Genomic DNA, 18,543 nt, shown 5'->3' with positions numbered 1-18,543 from the left:
TGAAAGAGAGTGAGAAAATAAACAAAAGATAGACAGATACAGAGGGAGAAATGTTGAAAGAAAGAAAGAAAGAAAGAAAGAAAGAAAGAAAGAAAGAAAGAAAGAAAGAAAGAGAGAGAAAGAGAGAAAGAAAGAATAGAGATGAGGGAGGGAGAGAAAGTGAAAAAGAAAAAAGAGACAGAAGAGAGAGTGAGAGAGAGAAAGAGAGAGAGAGAGAGAGAGAGAGATGCACAGAGACAGACCGAGAGGGAGGGAGAGGGAGAGATTTCACACATAACTCCATTAGCTGCTGCTCTCTTCTCCGGCGCGTCTGCTCGGCGCTGTGCTCTCTCAGAATGAGCTTCTCCCTCGTAACGAGACGTTCTCCTCAGCAGCCTGTTAAAGAACACACAGGGTTCCACCTCACTGACTATTGCTGCCATGAGACGTTCAGATAGGAACAAAGGCTAAAACCATCTGTCCGGACACAGAGCCGTCCTTCCGGACCGGAGTGTTCTGGCACCATTTGTCCTATAAGACTCTTGATGTAATACTCAGCGTTATAAAGAAATCAGGTTAATTGAGGCAGTTCAGTCGGTTTAGATGGTGCTCCTTCCTTCCTGCCTGTGGATGTGCCTGTATGGGTGGTGATAAGTCTGAAATAAAGTTACGCTCTTAATCGAGACTCCAAACAAAATATAACAAATATATTTATCTATCTTTGGAAAGTGGCTCTTGCCAAATAAAGTAAAATATTTGCATGAAATAATATAAATAATCATGATAATTTTCAGTAAGTAGTAATTCAAACCACGCATTTACATGCCCTCGATTAATCAGATAATGGGAAACTCCAGGGCTACATGAGCCAGAGAGTAATCAGATTTCTGATTTGCAACCAGCCAATAAACTCACAGAGGAAGACACGACGTAAATGTAAGAAAAGCTCAAACTTCGTGCCGTGGCCTTTAGAAAAAAAAGTTTAATTTGCCACTTTACCTGAAAATTTGAATATATAAAATCTAGAAAATGAAGAATTTGTAAATCCTTTATTTCATTCAGAATGTATTTATTTTCAGCGATGCTCCAAAAGCTGCTCGCTTATTTCTGGTACCGCTGTTTGTTTCACACATGTGCAGATTGAGAAATCCGAAAGAAATCAGAGTAAGAGTTTATATGCGCTTTCAATTCAATTCAATTCAATTCAATTCAAATTTATTGTCATTATAGTATAGAGGGTAGTGCAGTGTAGCGAAACACTACGGGGCGACTTTTCCAGTGCAGTAATAAAAGATGCATAGTAAACAGGGCAAAGACAGAAGACAGTAAAGGACAGACAAAGTGTGCGTGGTCAGTAGGTTCAGGTGTTAAACATAGACAGGATGTGCGTAGGCAAGTGTTACAGGTGCACTGGACGTATAGACAGTTAGTGCATAGTCAGATATTCAAGTGTATCAGGTATAGAGACAGAAAGGTGCTGGTGAACTGCAGTCCAGTAAATGCAGAAGTACTAGTGGTGTAAACAGTGATCTGTATATAAAGTGGACAGTGCAGGTAAAGAGTAGCAGCATGATGTTCAGGTAACATCTTAAATAAACAGTTACAGTATAAATATATAAATATAATAGAAATAAGGCTTAGCCAGAGATGAAGTGCACAGCATACAGTCCTCTGAGCTGGTGGAGCTCAGCGTGTAGTGTGCTGGGTGGTCAGTAGTGAGCTGGTGGAGCTCAAGGTGTAGTGCGCTGGGTGGTCGGTAGTGAGCTGGTGGAGCTCAGTGTGTAGTGTGCTGGGTGGTCGGTAGTGAGCTGGTGGAGCTCAGTGTGTAGTGTGCTGGGTGGTAAGTAGTGAGCTGGTGGAGCTCAGTGTGTAGTGTGCTGGGTGGTCAGCAGTGAGCTGGTGTAGCTCAGTGTGTAGAGTGCTGGGTGGTCAGTAGTGAGCTGGTGGAACTCAGTGTGTAGAGTGCTGGGTGGTCAGTAGTGAGCTGGTGGAGCTCAGTGTGTAGTGTGCTGGGTGGTCGGTAGTAAGCTGGTGGAGCTCAGTGTGTAGTGTGCTGGGTGGTCGGTAGTGAGCTGGTGGAGCTCAGTGTGTAGAGTGCTGGGTGGTCGGTAGTGAGCTGGTGGAGCTCAGTGTGTAGTGTGCTGGGTGGTCGGTAGTGAGCTGGTGGAGCTCAGTGTGTAGAGTGCTGGGTGGTCGGTAGTGAGCTGGTGGAGCTCAGTGTGTAGTGTGCTGGGTGGTCGGTAGTGAGCTGGTGGAGCTCAGTGTGTAGTGTGCTGGGTGGTCGGTAGTGAGCTGGTGGAGCTCAGTGTGTAGTGTGCTGGGTGGTCGGTAGTGAGCTGGTGGAGCTCAGTGTGTAGTGTGCATGAAAATGTGTCTGAAAGTCATTGCCGTAGGAAAAGCCTTCTTCTTAGTTCTGTAGAAAACCATCACTTGGTTAATCAGGGATTAAATTGAGATGGTATAATATGGAGTAGGGCTGGTTTCCATGATCGTTTAATCGGTTTATTATGGTTTTGATTCATCAGTTAATCGTGAAAACAAAATATGCATTTTGTAGCTTGTCAATAACTAAATATTTGAAGACTATTCCTTATTTTAGACCGCTGGGATAGGCTCCAGCACAAGCCCCCTTTATGTTGAATTTATGAATTTAGAACCATTTGCCAACTGTGGAATTAGACCTCCGCATTTAACCCATCCGTGCAGTGAGACACCCTCCCGGGGAGCAGTTGGGGGTTAGATGTCTTGTCAAGGGCACTTCAGTCATGGACTGTCAGCCGGGGGGTTGGAACCTGGTGACCTTCCAGTCACCGCGCTGGTTCTCTAACCTCCAGCCCACGACTGCGGTCAGTAACATCATGTAATCAAACCTGATTTTACTGAACACGCAGAAACAGTCTGATCATCAGCCACATCAGACCCACAGTGTTCTAAAGTGTTAATTCAGTACGCGCATGGTGTCCATCCATCTGTCCATCCGTCCATCCATCCATCCATCCATCCATCCATCCATCCATCCAACCATCCATCATCTTCCGCTTGTCCGGGGTTCGGGTCGCGGAGGCAGCATCCTAAACAATGAGGCCCAGACCTCCCTTTCCCCAGCCACTTCCACTAGCTCCCTGGGGGGAATCCCGAGGCGCTCCCAGGCCAGCTGGGCAATGTAGTTACACCAGCGTGTCCTGGGTCTTCCCCGGGGTCTCCTCCCGGGTGGACTTGCCTGTGACACCTCCCGAGGGAGGCGTCCAGGAGGCATCCTAACCAGATGCCCGAACCACCTCAGCTGGCTCTTCTCGACGTAAAGAAGCAGCGGCTCTACTTTGAGTCCCTCCCGGATGACCGAACTTCTCACCCTATCTCTAAGGGACAGTCCAGACACCCTGCGGAGGAAACTCATTTCGGCCGCTTGGATTCGCGATCTCGTTCTTTCGGTTATTACCCAAAGCTCATGACCGTAGGTGAGGGTGGGAACGTAGATCGACCGGTAAATCGAGAGCCTTACATTAGCTATATGAACGCAGCTACGGTAACGTTAGTAATATGAACGCAGCTACGGTAACGTTAGCTATATGAACGCAGCTACGGTAACGTTAGTAATATGAACGCAGCTACGGTAACGTTAGCTATATGAACGTAGCAACGGTAACGTTAGCTATATGAACGTAGCAACGGTAACGTTAGCTATATGAACGCAGCTACGGTAACGTTAGCTATATGAACGCAGCTACGGTAACGTTAGCTATATGAACGCAGCTACGGTAACGTTAGCTATATGAACGTAGCTAACAGTAGTATCCATCCATCCATCCATCCATCCATCCTGAACCACTTATCCGGGTCACGGAGGCGGCAACCTAAGCAAAGAGGCCCAGGCCTCCCTCTCCCCCGCCACCTCCTCCAGCTCTTCCGGAGGGATACCGAGGCGTTCCCAAGACAGTCCAGAGATATAATCCCTCCAACGTGTCCTGGGTCTTCCCCCGTGTCTCCTCCCCGTCGGACGCGTCTGGAACACCTCCCTAGGGAGGCGTCCAGAGGCCATCCTTACCAGACGCCGAACCACCTCAACTGGCTTCTCTCAACGTTACGTAACGTGGCTATCAGTAGCAAATACGTCTCATTTAGACGAGTTGAGTGGTTTTACTGATCTTTGTTTCTCTGGCCGCCCTGTTCATACACCAAGCATAACGACTAGTTAGAACAGCAGACAGTGCTGCTAATGTCCTTCATGTGCACCTTCAGGTGTTAGAAACGAACAGGTAGCTGCTATTTTTCTGTAATTTTACTGGTTCTTTACAGTAAATAACCAGCTTTTTGCTCCATGTTATGTCTTGTCAGATGTGTCAGTGAGCCTCCTATCACTGATGGTCACATCCTGTGGTCTGGCTCTGTTTGGCGTCTCACTTTTCGTGTCCTGGAAGCTGTTTTGGGTGCCATGGCGAGACCGCTGCCTGCCATCCAGTCTGAAGGAGCAGCAGGGCGAGCAGCAGCCCGTCCTGACCGAAGAGGAGCTCCTGGAGCGCGAGTACAGCGCCGACTTCACCAAAGACTCCTCTGGTCCCATGCTGCTGCCTGAGTCGGCCATGAAGATCAGCCACACGTCACCGGACATCCACCTGGAGGCTCAGAACAAGGCCAAGGAGCACAACCACGTGCACATCACCCGTGTGCAGAGGCAGGTCACTGAGCCAACCTCGTCTGTCCGGTAAGTCTGGCTGTTAAGGCTTCTGGTGCTGGACTTCTTTGAAGAAAGAATCCTCACATGCCATAGCACTTACTTTGAGACTAGGTCTTGTATCAATGCCAGTTCAGCTTGGAATCATCTTAACTGGGGAGGCACAGTGTTAATGATTCCTGTATGAGTCCGGAGTATGTTTAGATTTTACAGTGATAATTGTGGAAGGAATATTTTTCTTTTCGCTAATTCACACGGCAGAGTAAGATGTTATTGTTATTGAGAGTGCTCTGTGGCATGACGCCACAGTGGTTGGTGGTTGGTTAGTGTAGTGGTTAACACCTTTGCCTTCTACGCTGTAGACTGGGGTTCAATCCCTGACCAGGGCAGCTCCCTACACTATACCAATAAGGGTCCTTGGGCAAGACTCCTAACACCACCTTCGCCTACCTGTGTAAAATGATCAAATTGTAAGTCGCTCTGGATAAGAGCGTCAGCCAAATGCCGTAAATGACGCCAACTTTTCCGTCTGGGCTATGTGTTGGAATTTTGGGAAATTTCTTTACTCCATCCCCAAAACTAGCCTAAGCATGAAAAGTGTGTTTTCCCTCCCTGTCCGCTCTGCTGCATCATTACTGCAGTCGCTGCAGCATTTTCAGACGATTTTAAAAATCAGTTCTCTTCCTGTGAGCACAATAGAGCTTTGTTTTGATCAGTGATCATCAGCCAGCTGCCTCGTCAGCTCTGTCAACGTGGCAGATGTTGTGCTTCTGCAAAAGCATAATTACAGCACAGTTAAATAACGCCACCAGAATAGTTTTGAAGCTGTAAGGTAAAGATGCACTGATGCATTGTGTTGTATCTAAAGAATCACTGCATCACTGTGTTTATTTCTCAGCAAAATAAAATTCGTAGGCAGTTTTCAAACGTGCAGTCAATGTTCATAGCCCTGAATTATTGCACAATAACTAAATGCAGCTGAATCGTGGCGAAATTCAAAAATTTCCTTATGCAAAAAAATCATTCCCTACATCAGGGGTCAGCAACCCAAATGTTAAGAAAAGTCATTTTGTTGTTTCACCAAAACTCAAACCACCTTGAGAGCCACAACATTTTATATCCATTTTACAGTCTTGGCTGTAAATATTTCATATGTGCTGATGTCCGAGTATAGACAGAAAAATATAATATTAACGTAAACGCAGACCTTCTTTGCTCTGCTTTAAGCTTTAGCTCAGCTATGGCCACTTTTCTCACATCTCCAGCAGGAAACAAATTAGAATATTTTCTTGTAAAATGTCTCTTAACTTTGTACAAGACTCAAACCAGCTTCTTGTTCGCCAGCTCCTTGTTCAAATTTTCCCGTTCCACCTTAAATGGCGCCTGAGGTGCCTTACCAGAATGTAACTGCGACCCCATTTAAGGTGGAATTTCTTATTTGAATAAGAAGATGGCAAACGAGAAGCTGGCTTCAGCTTCACAACAGTTTCTCGACGCAGGTCATATCAGGAAAGCAGCTGGAGTGCTTGTGAATGCAAATAAGTCTATGTGTCTCCAAATGATTGAGGTCTGTCTTAAATCTTTCTCTTCGCCTTTTTATACTAGCTAGTCGAGAATGTTGTCTGCATGTCAGGGTTAAAGGTTGGTGAATTAGCAGTCATAAGCTACATTATCTCCAATGTCTAAGGACGTTTATTGTTAAAACTGTTGAACGATCAGCAGAGCTTTATTTTATTTTACTTTTACCTACAAATCTAATTCTGCTGTGGAGCCACAAGAGGGCAGTGAAAGAGTCACATGTTGTCAACCTCTGCCCTAGATCATGACTGAAGTGGATTATGGTGAACTAGATAGATAGATAGATAGACAGACAGACAGACAGACAGACAGACAGACAGACAGACAGACAGACTGACTGACTGACTGACTGAGACAGATAGACAGACTGACTGACTGACTGAGACAGATAGACAGACTGACTGACTGACTGAGACAGATAGACAGACTGACTGACTGACTGACTGAGACAGATAGACTGACTGACTGACTGACTGACTGACTGAGACAGATAGACTGACTGACTGACTGACTGATAGACTGACTGAGACAGATAGACTGACTGACGGATAGACTGACTGACTGAGACAGATAGACTGACTGACGGATAGACTGACTGACTGAGACAGATAGACTGACTGACTGACGGATAGACTGACTGACTGAGACAGATAGACTGACTGACGGATAGACTGACTGACTGAGACAGATAGACTGACTGACTGATAGACAGACAGACAGACAGACAGACAGACAGACAGACAGATAGATAGATAGATAGATAGATAGATAGATAGATAGATAGATAGATAGATAGATAGATAGATAGATAGATAGATAGATAGATACTTTATTGATCCCAAAGGAAACTTGATAGTTCATGATGCATTTAACTGTTTCCTAAAGAATCATTATCACATGATCGTGAGATCAGAGATTTACGCTCCTGCTGTTGGTTTTCTTGCTGAAGACATAACTCCATCAGGAGGCAGATGAACCTGTCCAACCCTGACTTCAACCCGGCTCAGTTCCAGCGGCAGGAGTCCCTGTCCGGTCCGGGTCTTGGCCGGATCAAACCGGAGCTCTACAAGCAGCGTTCCGTGGACACGGACGACGGTCGGCGAGCAGACAGCTGTGGACGACTCCATTTCATCCTCAAGTATGACTGCGACCTGGAGCAGCTGATCGTGAAGATCCACAAGGCTGAGGATCTGCCTGCCAAGGACTTCTCAGGGACCTCAGATCCATATGTGAAAATTTACCTTCTGCCTGAACGCAAGACCAAGCATCAGACCAAAGTGCACCGCAAGACTCTGAACCCCGTGTTTGACGAGGTGTTCCTGTTTCCTGTGGCCTACGCCGAGCTGCACACACGCAAACTGCACTTCAGCGTCTACGACTTCGACCGCTTCTCCCGCCACGACCTGATTGGACAGGTGGTGGTGGACAACTTCTTGGACCTGCCTGACTTCCCCAGGGAAACTAAACTCTGCAGAGATATTCTCTACGTTACTGCGGTAAGACATTTCCTCAGTCTCTAGTCCAGGTGTGTCAAACTGGGTTCTTTCTGGGTTACAGCTCTGTAGAGATTTGCGTTTTCCCTCTTCCAACACTCTGGATTCAGTTCAGGCCCTTCAAATTATGTGAAGAGTTGAATGAGGCTTGTTTAATGTAGAGGAGAGTTTAAGTCTACAGGAGCCGTGACATACAAGGACTGCAGTGTAACTCATGTGATGGTGTTCTCAGCGCTCAGTCTATACTTAAGCATTCTTGGCTTAGATGTACAGTTCTAGGTCCAGAACTTTACGTTACGTGAAGGTTCTATATTGGTGTTGGTTGAGGTTTAGAGAAGTGTTTCAGTCTCAGAAAAGAAAAAGTGGGTCACACTTTATTTGGATGGTCCCCTATAGGTGATCTACAGGTACTTGACATGTTAACAACAAACTAGTGATACTCATGTGATTATGAACAACATTATATTTAGCGTTAGGATTAGGAGTAGGTGTAGGTTTTGCCTTGTGGGTAGGTCTAGAGTTAGGTTTAGGGTTAGAGAAAGATTTAACAGAATCCTCCACACTCAACTTCGAGTTCACGTGCATTTAATAGATATTTGGTTGATATTTAGTAACGTTACAGGATAAGCAAAAACATACTTTTAATGTAAGTGGTATTGTGCCGTCTGTAATTGAAGGCCATTTGGCATGGAATGGAAATTCACTCGGGTAGGTTTGATTATTACAAATACACACACATTATATATATATATATATATATATATATATATATATATATATATATATATATATATATATATATATATATACACAGTACTGTAAGAAAGTCTTAGGCACCCAAGATACATTTTCAAAATCTATTTATTTGTGTAGTTTGTATTTATTTGCTGAGAAAAGTGTAAATATTTGAATAAACAAAATTATTGAATATTCCAAGCCTCTCCTCGAGGAAGCCCAGTATTATATGTAGTTAAAAAGCAGCTCCTGGTTTGACCAATCAGTGCTGAGTAAATTGAGCTCATGATGTCATTGATGATATTAACGAGTCTCTGTGGCGGCTGTGAAGGCGTCCAGGAAAAATATGGACCCGAGAAATTCTTGTTACTTTTCATTGTTTTTATATTTATTTGAATTATGAATACGACTTTATTCTGATGTATATTGTGATAAACTCACTGCTGAGCTCAACTATTTAAAAACGTTTTTAGACGCCTAAAACTTTCACACAGTACTGTACACACACACACACACACACACACACACACACACACACACACACACACATATATATATATATATATATATATATATATATATATATATATATATATATATAATATGTGTATGTATGTAATGTGTGTGTGTGTGTGTGTGTGTGTGTGTGTGTGTGTGTGTGTGTGTGTGTGTGTGTGTAAATTTCGTGAAGGATGACCCAAAAGAAACAGTCCAAAATAATTGAAAAATCTCTGGTTCCATTGACTTACATTAAAAGTAAACTTATATATATATATGTGTGTGGGTGGGTGTGTGTGTGTGTGTGTATATGTGTGTGGGTGGGTGTGTATGGTATGAATCTGTGCTGAGATTCTATAAAGACAAAACTTCTGGTTCAGCTGAGGGACCTCGAAAATACGATTTGCATTTTACAGCTACTCTTAAAAGAGGAGTTAATGAAAAAGTTGGCCAGTGTTTTGGAAATATTGATAAAGCCCACAATGCCCACATGGCTTATTTCATAACAATATCGTCACATCACCCATTCCAGTACTGAATAGGCCATGCCTTTCTGTACATTTGTCAGACTCTATAAAAGCATAATTAATATGCAAGCTTGGCCCACTGATGGAGAATCATATCCTCCTCAACTAATAACCGCATTCATTATGAAACAGCAGAGCTGCCTTACTTTAAGTCGCTGAATAATATAGGAGAGCAATTTTGTCTGATTTAATTTAGAGCAGAAAATCAGCCTTTTCAGGAGCTCTCTGTGGCCTCTCAGGAGGCACATCGAAAAAAACAAGACATTTATAGTTGGGGGAATAAAACATATTCTCCACAGAAGAATGTGTATACCAGATATCGACTATGAGCAAGCGGCATTGCTGATGGCCTCAGATCACTCACTTACACCTGTGTAGAGCTACTGTATCAGGTAGACAGGAGCTGGCCTCAGACTCGTATTGGAAATCAATGCGAGGAATTTGTGCGTCGATAGAACTGTCAGGTTCAATTAAACAAACTCAGAGCAAAACCACAAACAAAATTGTGCATTTTGACAGCCTAACAAAATAATCAATGTCTAATTTAATCAAAGATAAAAAAAAAAACAAACAAAAAAAACGATGTTCCAAGTCGCCTCGGTTTTCTCATCAGACTTTCAAATAATCCTTTGGAGGAAGAATTTCAGCCCCGCAATAAAGCCAGCCGACACCTGAGCATAGTTCTTCCTCTCAAATCGATAAGCGCTGATGGTTTTTGTCTAGAAAGTGGGAAGCTCAGAGCGGCGTCCCTCTAAAGCGGCCGTCTCGCAGTGGCATCGTGCAGATTTCAATTACAGGTATACGGTGTGGCGATGTACTCAGGTTATGTGTATCAGCTTCTGTTGGAAATCCATCCCAGTCTTCTTTACTGGAGCTCTTGTTGAAGGCAAGTTATTAGTCAAATTAAAAATTGTAATATGATAAAAGTGAAGCATTTCGATATATGAGTGCCAGAAGGGTGTTTCAGCCCTGATTACAGGAAATGAGGTGGCCCAACTGCCTTGGTCGCCGCCGTTAAACTGACGACACTTTAAGCGTGGAACTAAAATGAGAGAGTGGTGGAGCGAAGGAAAAAGAGTAAGAGCTTCGTTAGTGTCGTTCTGTTGCGAAGGCAACTTTAAAACGGATTATTTCTTCATTATTTCTTCATTAGTGTCATCATTCATAATTATGCAATGAGAGAGCAAGGCACCGTGGTGTTTTCAGAAGTATCCTCTTTAAGCAATAAAAATGAAGATGAGCTAATTGGCCATGAAATTATGGTAATTGGACTGTTTGGACGCGAGCACCTTTCACTGTTATTCCTCCGTGATAACATCAAGGCTGCATACACTTGAATATTTGAAGGCTAATTGAGTTATAAAAGGAGGCTCCCTTGACTCGGTGTGGTTAGAAGTGTCTTGCTTTAGAGGACAAATTAGGATGAACCAAAAGCAAAGGACACTCTATACAGGGTTTCTGAGGGGCCTGCTGTTAATAAGAGCTAGGTTTGTTCAGTGAATGTGCCAGTCAAACCTAAACGGCTTCAAAGTGAAAGTCATCTGAACCATTTCTGGACTTGCTTGAGGCTCTTGATGAGACTTATGCTGCCTTCAAGTGCTCATTAGAAGGTTGTACGTGCCAGATGGTTAACTACTAAACACGCTTGCACTCCGTTCGGGTGCTTGTTGAAAGTTACGCCCACCAGAAAGGAAAAGAAAACATGGAAGAAAATATATCCTGGCTTTTAATTGCTGTATTCAAAGCATATTAATCATACAGAAGCGCACTAGGTGTGTTTTATACTAGGTATTTTTCACAGTCACATTAACCAAAGCTATCGTTTTTCATTCACAGAAAGGTGGAGGTCGTGTTAAACTTGTGTTTAATCTACGATCTCAGTTTTCCCACTTGTGAACACAGCTTTGCATATCGCTGAGTCGGAAGGAAATCTCCAAAATAGTGACTTTACAGGAGAAGGAAAAAACCTACTTTACTTTCAATGGAAGTCAATGGAACCAGAATTTTTCCCATGTCATTTTGGGTCATTTCTTTTAGGCCACTCATCATAAAATTTGCAAACAATGTAAGGAGTAACAGACACTGTCAAATTATGTCAAAAACTGAAAAATGCCAAAAATGGAGATACAAGGTTTTCTTCCCACAGCAACGATATGTAATTTATGACTAGTAATACTGGTATTTCCCACTTTTTCCAACATGCTTCAAATGCATTATTCATAGCTTTATTAGGAAATTGTAGGCACCAGAGCTGGATAGTGACTGAAAGCCACGTAATTAAAGAAACTAAAATGAAAGACGTGATTGTCATGATTGGCCCCTCCCAGTCCTGTCCATGTGCTCATGTTGTTTACACTTCCCGGTGCTTCTTTGTTTTGATTTTCAGTCCTGCCCCCTTGTTTCGTGACTCTGCCCCTGATTGATTCCACCTGTTTCCCCCCTGTCCCTCATCATCCCTGTGTTATATTAGCCCCATGTTTGCCCTGGTCTGTGTTGGTCTTTGTTTGTAGGCTTGTTTGATGTCAGATGTGCTGTTTGTGTTGGAATGTGCTTGTTCTGTTTGAAGTGTAATGTTTGGATCCTGTGTTTCTTCCGTTATGTCTGACTCTCAATCTCTCCGTGTTGGCCATTCAAACCTGGGCTGTTCGGACCACGACCCTGGATTTGCCCTCAGTAAATCTCGCTTTTCTCAGTGCATGTGTCCGCCTCATTGCTCCACGTCACACACGTAACCATCGCTTCATCTGTTGTGCCACAAGTGGTGCGACAAGAGTCCTGAGATTGAGATTTTCTGGTTTAAAGATTAGGAAAGCCCCATCTGGTGTGGCACTGTGGTGCAGTGGTAGCATCTGCTGCCTCATAGCAAGAAGGGCCTGGGTTCAGTTCCCTGGTCAGGTAACCAGGGTCCTTATGGAGTTTGCACGTTGTCAGTGTGGGTTTCCTTCCAAACCTGTCCAGGGTGTTTCTTTCTTCCCAAAGACCACTGGGATAGACTCCAGCAACCCTCGTGACCCAGAAGGATAATCTGTTTAGAAAATGTGTGTGTTTGTGCCAAACACTTGAAGCCAGACAGCTAACGCTACTGCTCGTAAGCCTTCATGTATGTCATTACTAGTGGCCTCTACATGAGTAGTGTAGGACTTATTTATCGCAGTATGAAGAGGTGCATTTGAGTAATGCATGCTGGGTGTTGTAGTGAAAGAAAATTGGTGGCTGAAAACACTAAAAGGATACAAAGCTGTGAATTCTGTCAAACCGATGAGGCTGAGGGAGGCAGTGCTGCACTATATAGAGCACTGTTTAACAACCCAAATAATACACTGAATACTGGTTTTAGACCAGAGTATCCCTTTAAGTGAGCTCAAATTAAAATGCTTTTGCTTCTTCTTACTTTAAAGCTTTAGTATTATATTTTAGCGTCTAGAGTCTAACAGACTTCGCTTTCTGTACTGACAGATGCAGGATGTACTAAAGAGTTTGACTGCTGCTGTATGAAATGGTGGTGGATGAGTTTTTGGATGCGTTTTTATTTAAATTAATTCAATTTCTACCCAAGTCATTATTTCATTGATGTACCAGTACTTTCACTGAAATGTCTGGGCTCCTCTGGTGTGGGCTGAACTTGCTCAACTCAGTTCAACTCCGAGACATATGAAGATTAATATCCATCTCCACAGACCTGTTTTATGCTTTCAGAGTCAGAACATAAAAATATACTTTGTGTGCATAGTTAATGACGGCACTAGGAGGCTCATGTTGAAGTGACCTTCATGTGATGTGGCAAGACAGGCCTTGCCTTGACTGGAAGGCGCAGTTTTAGAGATGTATGGCGTTCACACAGATGTGCAACCTCCAGGGCAGCGTCTGGCTCCAGACAAACCTGATTACTGTCTTATACGATTCCCAAAGGAACACTGCACCCACTCTTGTCTCTTTCAGATGCCCTCAAATAAGACTGATAGTCAGGTTTTCAGGTTTCAGACTTTTTAGGTATCTCGGAATGCAACTGTAACTGACCTTCGGGTTTATGTGAACTGCCCCATGAATTGTTCTAAGCTTGATGCAAATGTATGCAGCATTTCTACTTGAATAAAGTACAATCAATACAATTAATATCCAAGAATAAGTAAACTTAGACTGAGGCAGGATTGGGTGGATATAATCTATGGTGACCAATTTTAGAGAGGGTGCATACAATCAAATCGGGAAGGCATGCATATCAGAGTGGGTCATACTTTGTGGATAAAATAGTCTTAGAAATAGTCTTTTAGATTCGTGGTCAAACAGACATTACTCTGTATTTTGCTTTTAACATACAGAGTAACACTTTCTATGAGCTCTATGTGTTATACTGTGTCTATAGGAATAAAATGTATATAAGAATAAAAGTTAGGACAGGGGCAACAAAAGACTGGTAAGGTTGTGTAATGCTAAAAACACCTGGCAGAACATCTCACAATTAATTAGTTTAATTGGTAGGAGGTCAATAAGATGGTTGGGTATATAAAGAGCATCCCAGAGAGGCTACGTCTTTTAGAGGTGGAGGGGTTCACCACTTTGTGAAATAGTGCAACGATTCCAGATTGACATTTCTCAATGTATAATAGCAAAGAACTTGGGTATTTCATCTTCTATGGTACATAATGTAATTAAAAATTCTGAGAATCCAGAGAAATCTCTGTATACAAGGGACAATGCTGAGTAACCAATTAGAGCTGGCCATGATCCTCGGACCTTCAGGTGGCACTGCTTTAAAACAGACATGAATCCATAGCGGAAATCACAGCATGGGATCAGTAACATTTCTGATAACCAGTGTATGTGAATACAGGTTGTCATACACAAATGCAAGTTAAAACCCTACCATGCAATTAAGAAAGCATATATAAAGAGAATCTGGAAACGCTGCCGCCTTCTCTGGGCCAGAGCTTATTTAAAATGGACTTAAGAGAAGTAGAAAAGTGTCATGTGGTCCGATGAATAAAAATATTAAATTCCTTTTGGAAATCACGGATGCCTTGTCCTCCGAGCTAAACAGGAGAGGGACCGTCCAGCTTATTGTCAGCGGGTGAAAAGCATATCTGTGAAGGCACCAGTAATGCTGAAGAATATATGCAGGTTTTGCAGCATCATATGCAGCCATCCAGATGCCTGATTCATGGAAGGCCTTGTTTACTTCAGCAAGACAATGTCAAACCACATGATTACAACAGCATGGCTCCATAGAAAAAGGGCCCCGGTGCTAAACTGACCTGCCTGCAGTCCAGGCCCCCATTGAAAACACTTGTCATGTTATGAAGTGAAAAATACGACAAACAAGACCCTGAACTATATTTAGAGTCGTAATGGTGTCTTACATTTGTTTAGCTTATCATCTGAAGTCCAAAATAAGTGTGTGTGTTTATGACTGGTCAAGTTTTTAATCATAGTGCACTAAGCACACTAGACCTGAGACTCTTCTGCACTGGCAATCTAACATGTTATGCTACTTAAAATGTGTTACTTTGTTCATACTGCATAAAGCTTTAAATTGCAATCATTGTTTCCAAATGTATTTATAGCAAAAATGAAAAGTATTGTACTTGCAAGCATATCATTGGACTGATTATGCAGAGCGTTCTTTGGAGTGTTATTTGTGTATTGAATCATGCATCACAGATATCTCAGGACCAGCACTGAAGCTGTGCACTGTGTGTTGCTTAGATACACAGTTGTATGCAAAAATTTGAACAAATCACATTTTGTTAATGCTCTTCAACAAAGATGTTTAATGTGGCACTGCTATCTATAAATATCTATAAATATTACACATTGCACCGCCACTTTTTACGTCCCTAAATATTACATATTGCACTGCAACTTTGTTTATACATACATAAATATTACATATTGCACTGCCACTTTGTTTATACATCCATAAATATTACATATTGCACTGCCACTTTGTTTATACATACATAAATATTACATATTGCACTGCCACTTTGTTTATACATACATAAATATTACATATTGCACTGACACTTTGTTTATACATACATAAATATTACATATTGCACTGACACTTTGTTTATACACCCATAAATATTACATATTGCACTGCAACTTTGTTTATACATCCATAAATATTACATATTGCACTGCAACTTTGTTTATACATCCATAAATATTACATATTGCACTGCCACTTTGTTTATACATCCATAAATATTACATATTGCACTGCAACTTTGTTTATACATACATAAATATTACATATTGCACCGCAACTTTGTTTATACATACATAAATATTACATATTGCACTGCCACTTTGTTTATACATCCATAAATATTACATATTGCACTGCCACTTTGTTTATACATACATAAATATTACATATTGCACTGCCACTTGGTTTATACATCCATAAATATTACATATTGCACTGCCACTTTGTTTATACATACATAAATATTACATATTGCACTGCCACTTTGTTTATACATCCATAAATATTACATATTGCACTGCCACTTTGTTTATACATACATAAATATTACATATTGCACTGACACTTTGTTTATACACCCATAAATATTACATATTGCACTGCCACTTTGTTTATACATCCATAAATATTACATATTGCACTGCAACTTTGTTTATACATACATAAATATTACATATTGCACCGCAACTTTGTTTATACATACATAAATATTACATATTGCACTGCCACTTTGTTTATACATACATAAATATTACATATTGCACTGCCACTTGGTTTATACATACATAAATATTACATATTGCACTGCAACTTTGTTTATACATACATAAATATTACATATTGCACTGACACTTTGTTTATACATACATAAATATTACATATTGCACTGACACTTTGTTTATACACCCATAAATATTACATATTGCACTGCAACTTTGTTTATACATCCATAAATATTACATATTGCACTGCCACTTTGTTTATACATCCATAAATATTACATATTGCACTGACACTTTGTTTATACATACATAAATATTACATATTGCACTGACACTTTGTTTATACACCCATAAATATTACATATTGCACTGACACTTTGTTTATACATCCATAAATATTACATATTGCACTGCCACTTTGTTTATACATCCATAAATATTACATATTGCACTGCAACTTTGTTTATACATACATAAATATTACATATTGCACCGCAACTTTGTTTATACATACATAAATATTACATATTGCACTGCCACTTTGTTTATACATACATAAATATTACATATTGCACTGCCACTTTGTTTATACATACATATATATTACATATTGCACTGCCACTTGGTTTATACATACATAAATATTACATATTGCACTGCAACTTTGTTTATACATACATAAATATTACATATTTCACTGCCACTTTGTTTATACATACATAAATATTACATATTGCACTGCAACTTTGTTTATACATACATAAATATTACATATTGCACTGCCACTTTGTTTATACACCCATGCATATACATCTATTTACATATGTTATTGTTTACAGTGTTTAGTCACTCAGTTCATTCACTGGACTTGACATGCACCACTGCATTGTGGCCTGCATATTTTTGTGATTCTACTTACTTATTTTCATTCTGCAAATTAGATTTTACAATTGTTTTATTATATTTCATTATAAATCTTTACTTTTATGCATCTGTATATTGGCTAATGACAATACTATCTATCTATCTATCTATCTATCTATCTATCTATCTATAACCCCAATTCTAGTGAAGTTGGGACGTTGTGTAAAACATAAATAAAAACAGAAGACGATGATTTGCAAATCCTTTTCAACCAATATTCAACTGAATCCACTACAAAGACGAGATATTTAATGTTCAAACAGATAAACTTTATTGTTTTTTGCAAATTTTCACTCATTTTGAATTTGATGCCTGCAACACGTTCCAAAGAAGTTGGGACAGGGGCAACAAAAGACTGGGAAAGTTGAGGAATGCTCAAAAAACACCTGTTTGGAACATTCCACAGGTGAACAGGTTAATTGGAAACAGGTGAGTGTCATGATTGGGTATAAAGGGAGCATCACTGAAAGGCTCAGTTGTTCACAAGCAAGGACGGGCGAGGTTCACCACTTAGTGAACAACTGCGTGAGCAAATAGTCCAACAGTTTAAGAACAACGTTTCTCAACGTGCAACTGCAGGAATTTAGGGATTTCATCATCTACAGTCCATAATATCATCAAAAGAGTCAGAGAATCTGGAGAAATCTCTGCAGGTAAGCAGCAAGACAGAAAATCATGGACGTCGTGTCCTCCGGGCCAAAGAGGAAAAGGACTGTCCGGATTGTTTTCAGAGCAAAGATCAAAAGCCAGTGTGGCACATTATGAAGCTCAAAATACGACAGCGGAGCCCCCGGACTGCTGAGCAGCTGAAGCTGGACATCAAGCAGGAATGGGAAAGAATTCCACCTACAAAGCTTCAACAATCAGTGTCCTCAGTTCCCAAACGCTGATTGAGTGTTAAAGGAAAGGTGATGTAACACAGTGGGAAACACGCCCCTGTCCCAACTTCTCTGGAACGTGTTGCAGGCATCAAAATGAGTGAATATTTGCAAAAAACAATAAAGTTTATCCGTTTGAACATTAAATATCTCGTCTTTGTAGTGTGTTCAATTGAATATATGGTTGAAAAGGATTTGCAAATGAGCGTTTTCTGTTTTTATTTATGTTTTACACAACGTCCCAACTTCATTTATCTATCTACTGCATATTTACAAAATATAGCGCGCACACACACACACACACACACACTTTTCTAAGCCATTTATCCTCCTGGGTCGCAGGGGAAATTGAAGCTTATCCCAGCAGTCATTGGGCGGAATGCCAGGATTTAACAAACTGGAAAAAATAAAAAATAAAACAACATTTCTGCAAAAGTTATACATTTTTGTTTTATTATTTTTTCCCAGTAAATTGATGCAAACTGTAAATGTACATTAAAACATTTTTTTTGAGGTTTAGAAAGTGTGACACAGTGTTTTTTATT

The 18,543-nt window shown here is 41.1% G+C and overlaps 1 protein-coding gene across 1 annotated transcript in view; it reads left to right on the top strand.

Annotated features, from left to right (window-relative positions):
• syt9b (synaptotagmin IXb) overlaps positions 1-18,543 on the top strand; it is a 76,616-nt gene that overhangs the window by 18,944 nt on the left and 39,129 nt on the right. The window contains exons 2-3 of the mRNA XM_017681707.2: positions 4,315-4,681; positions 7,179-7,725. Of these exons, the coding sequence (XP_017537196.1) occupies positions 4,315-4,681; positions 7,179-7,725 (914 nt within the window). The remainder of the gene's footprint in view (positions 1-4,314; positions 4,682-7,178; positions 7,726-18,543) is intronic.

The sequence above is a fragment of the Pygocentrus nattereri genome, chromosome 8 (assembly GCF_015220715.1).
Source record: "Pygocentrus nattereri isolate fPygNat1 chromosome 8, fPygNat1.pri, whole genome shotgun sequence".
In the NCBI taxonomy this organism is placed as follows: Eukaryota; Metazoa; Chordata; class Actinopteri; order Characiformes; family Serrasalmidae; genus Pygocentrus; species Pygocentrus nattereri.
Note: the sequence above shows the minus strand (reverse complement) of the source record. Positions and strands in the feature narration are given on the sequence as shown.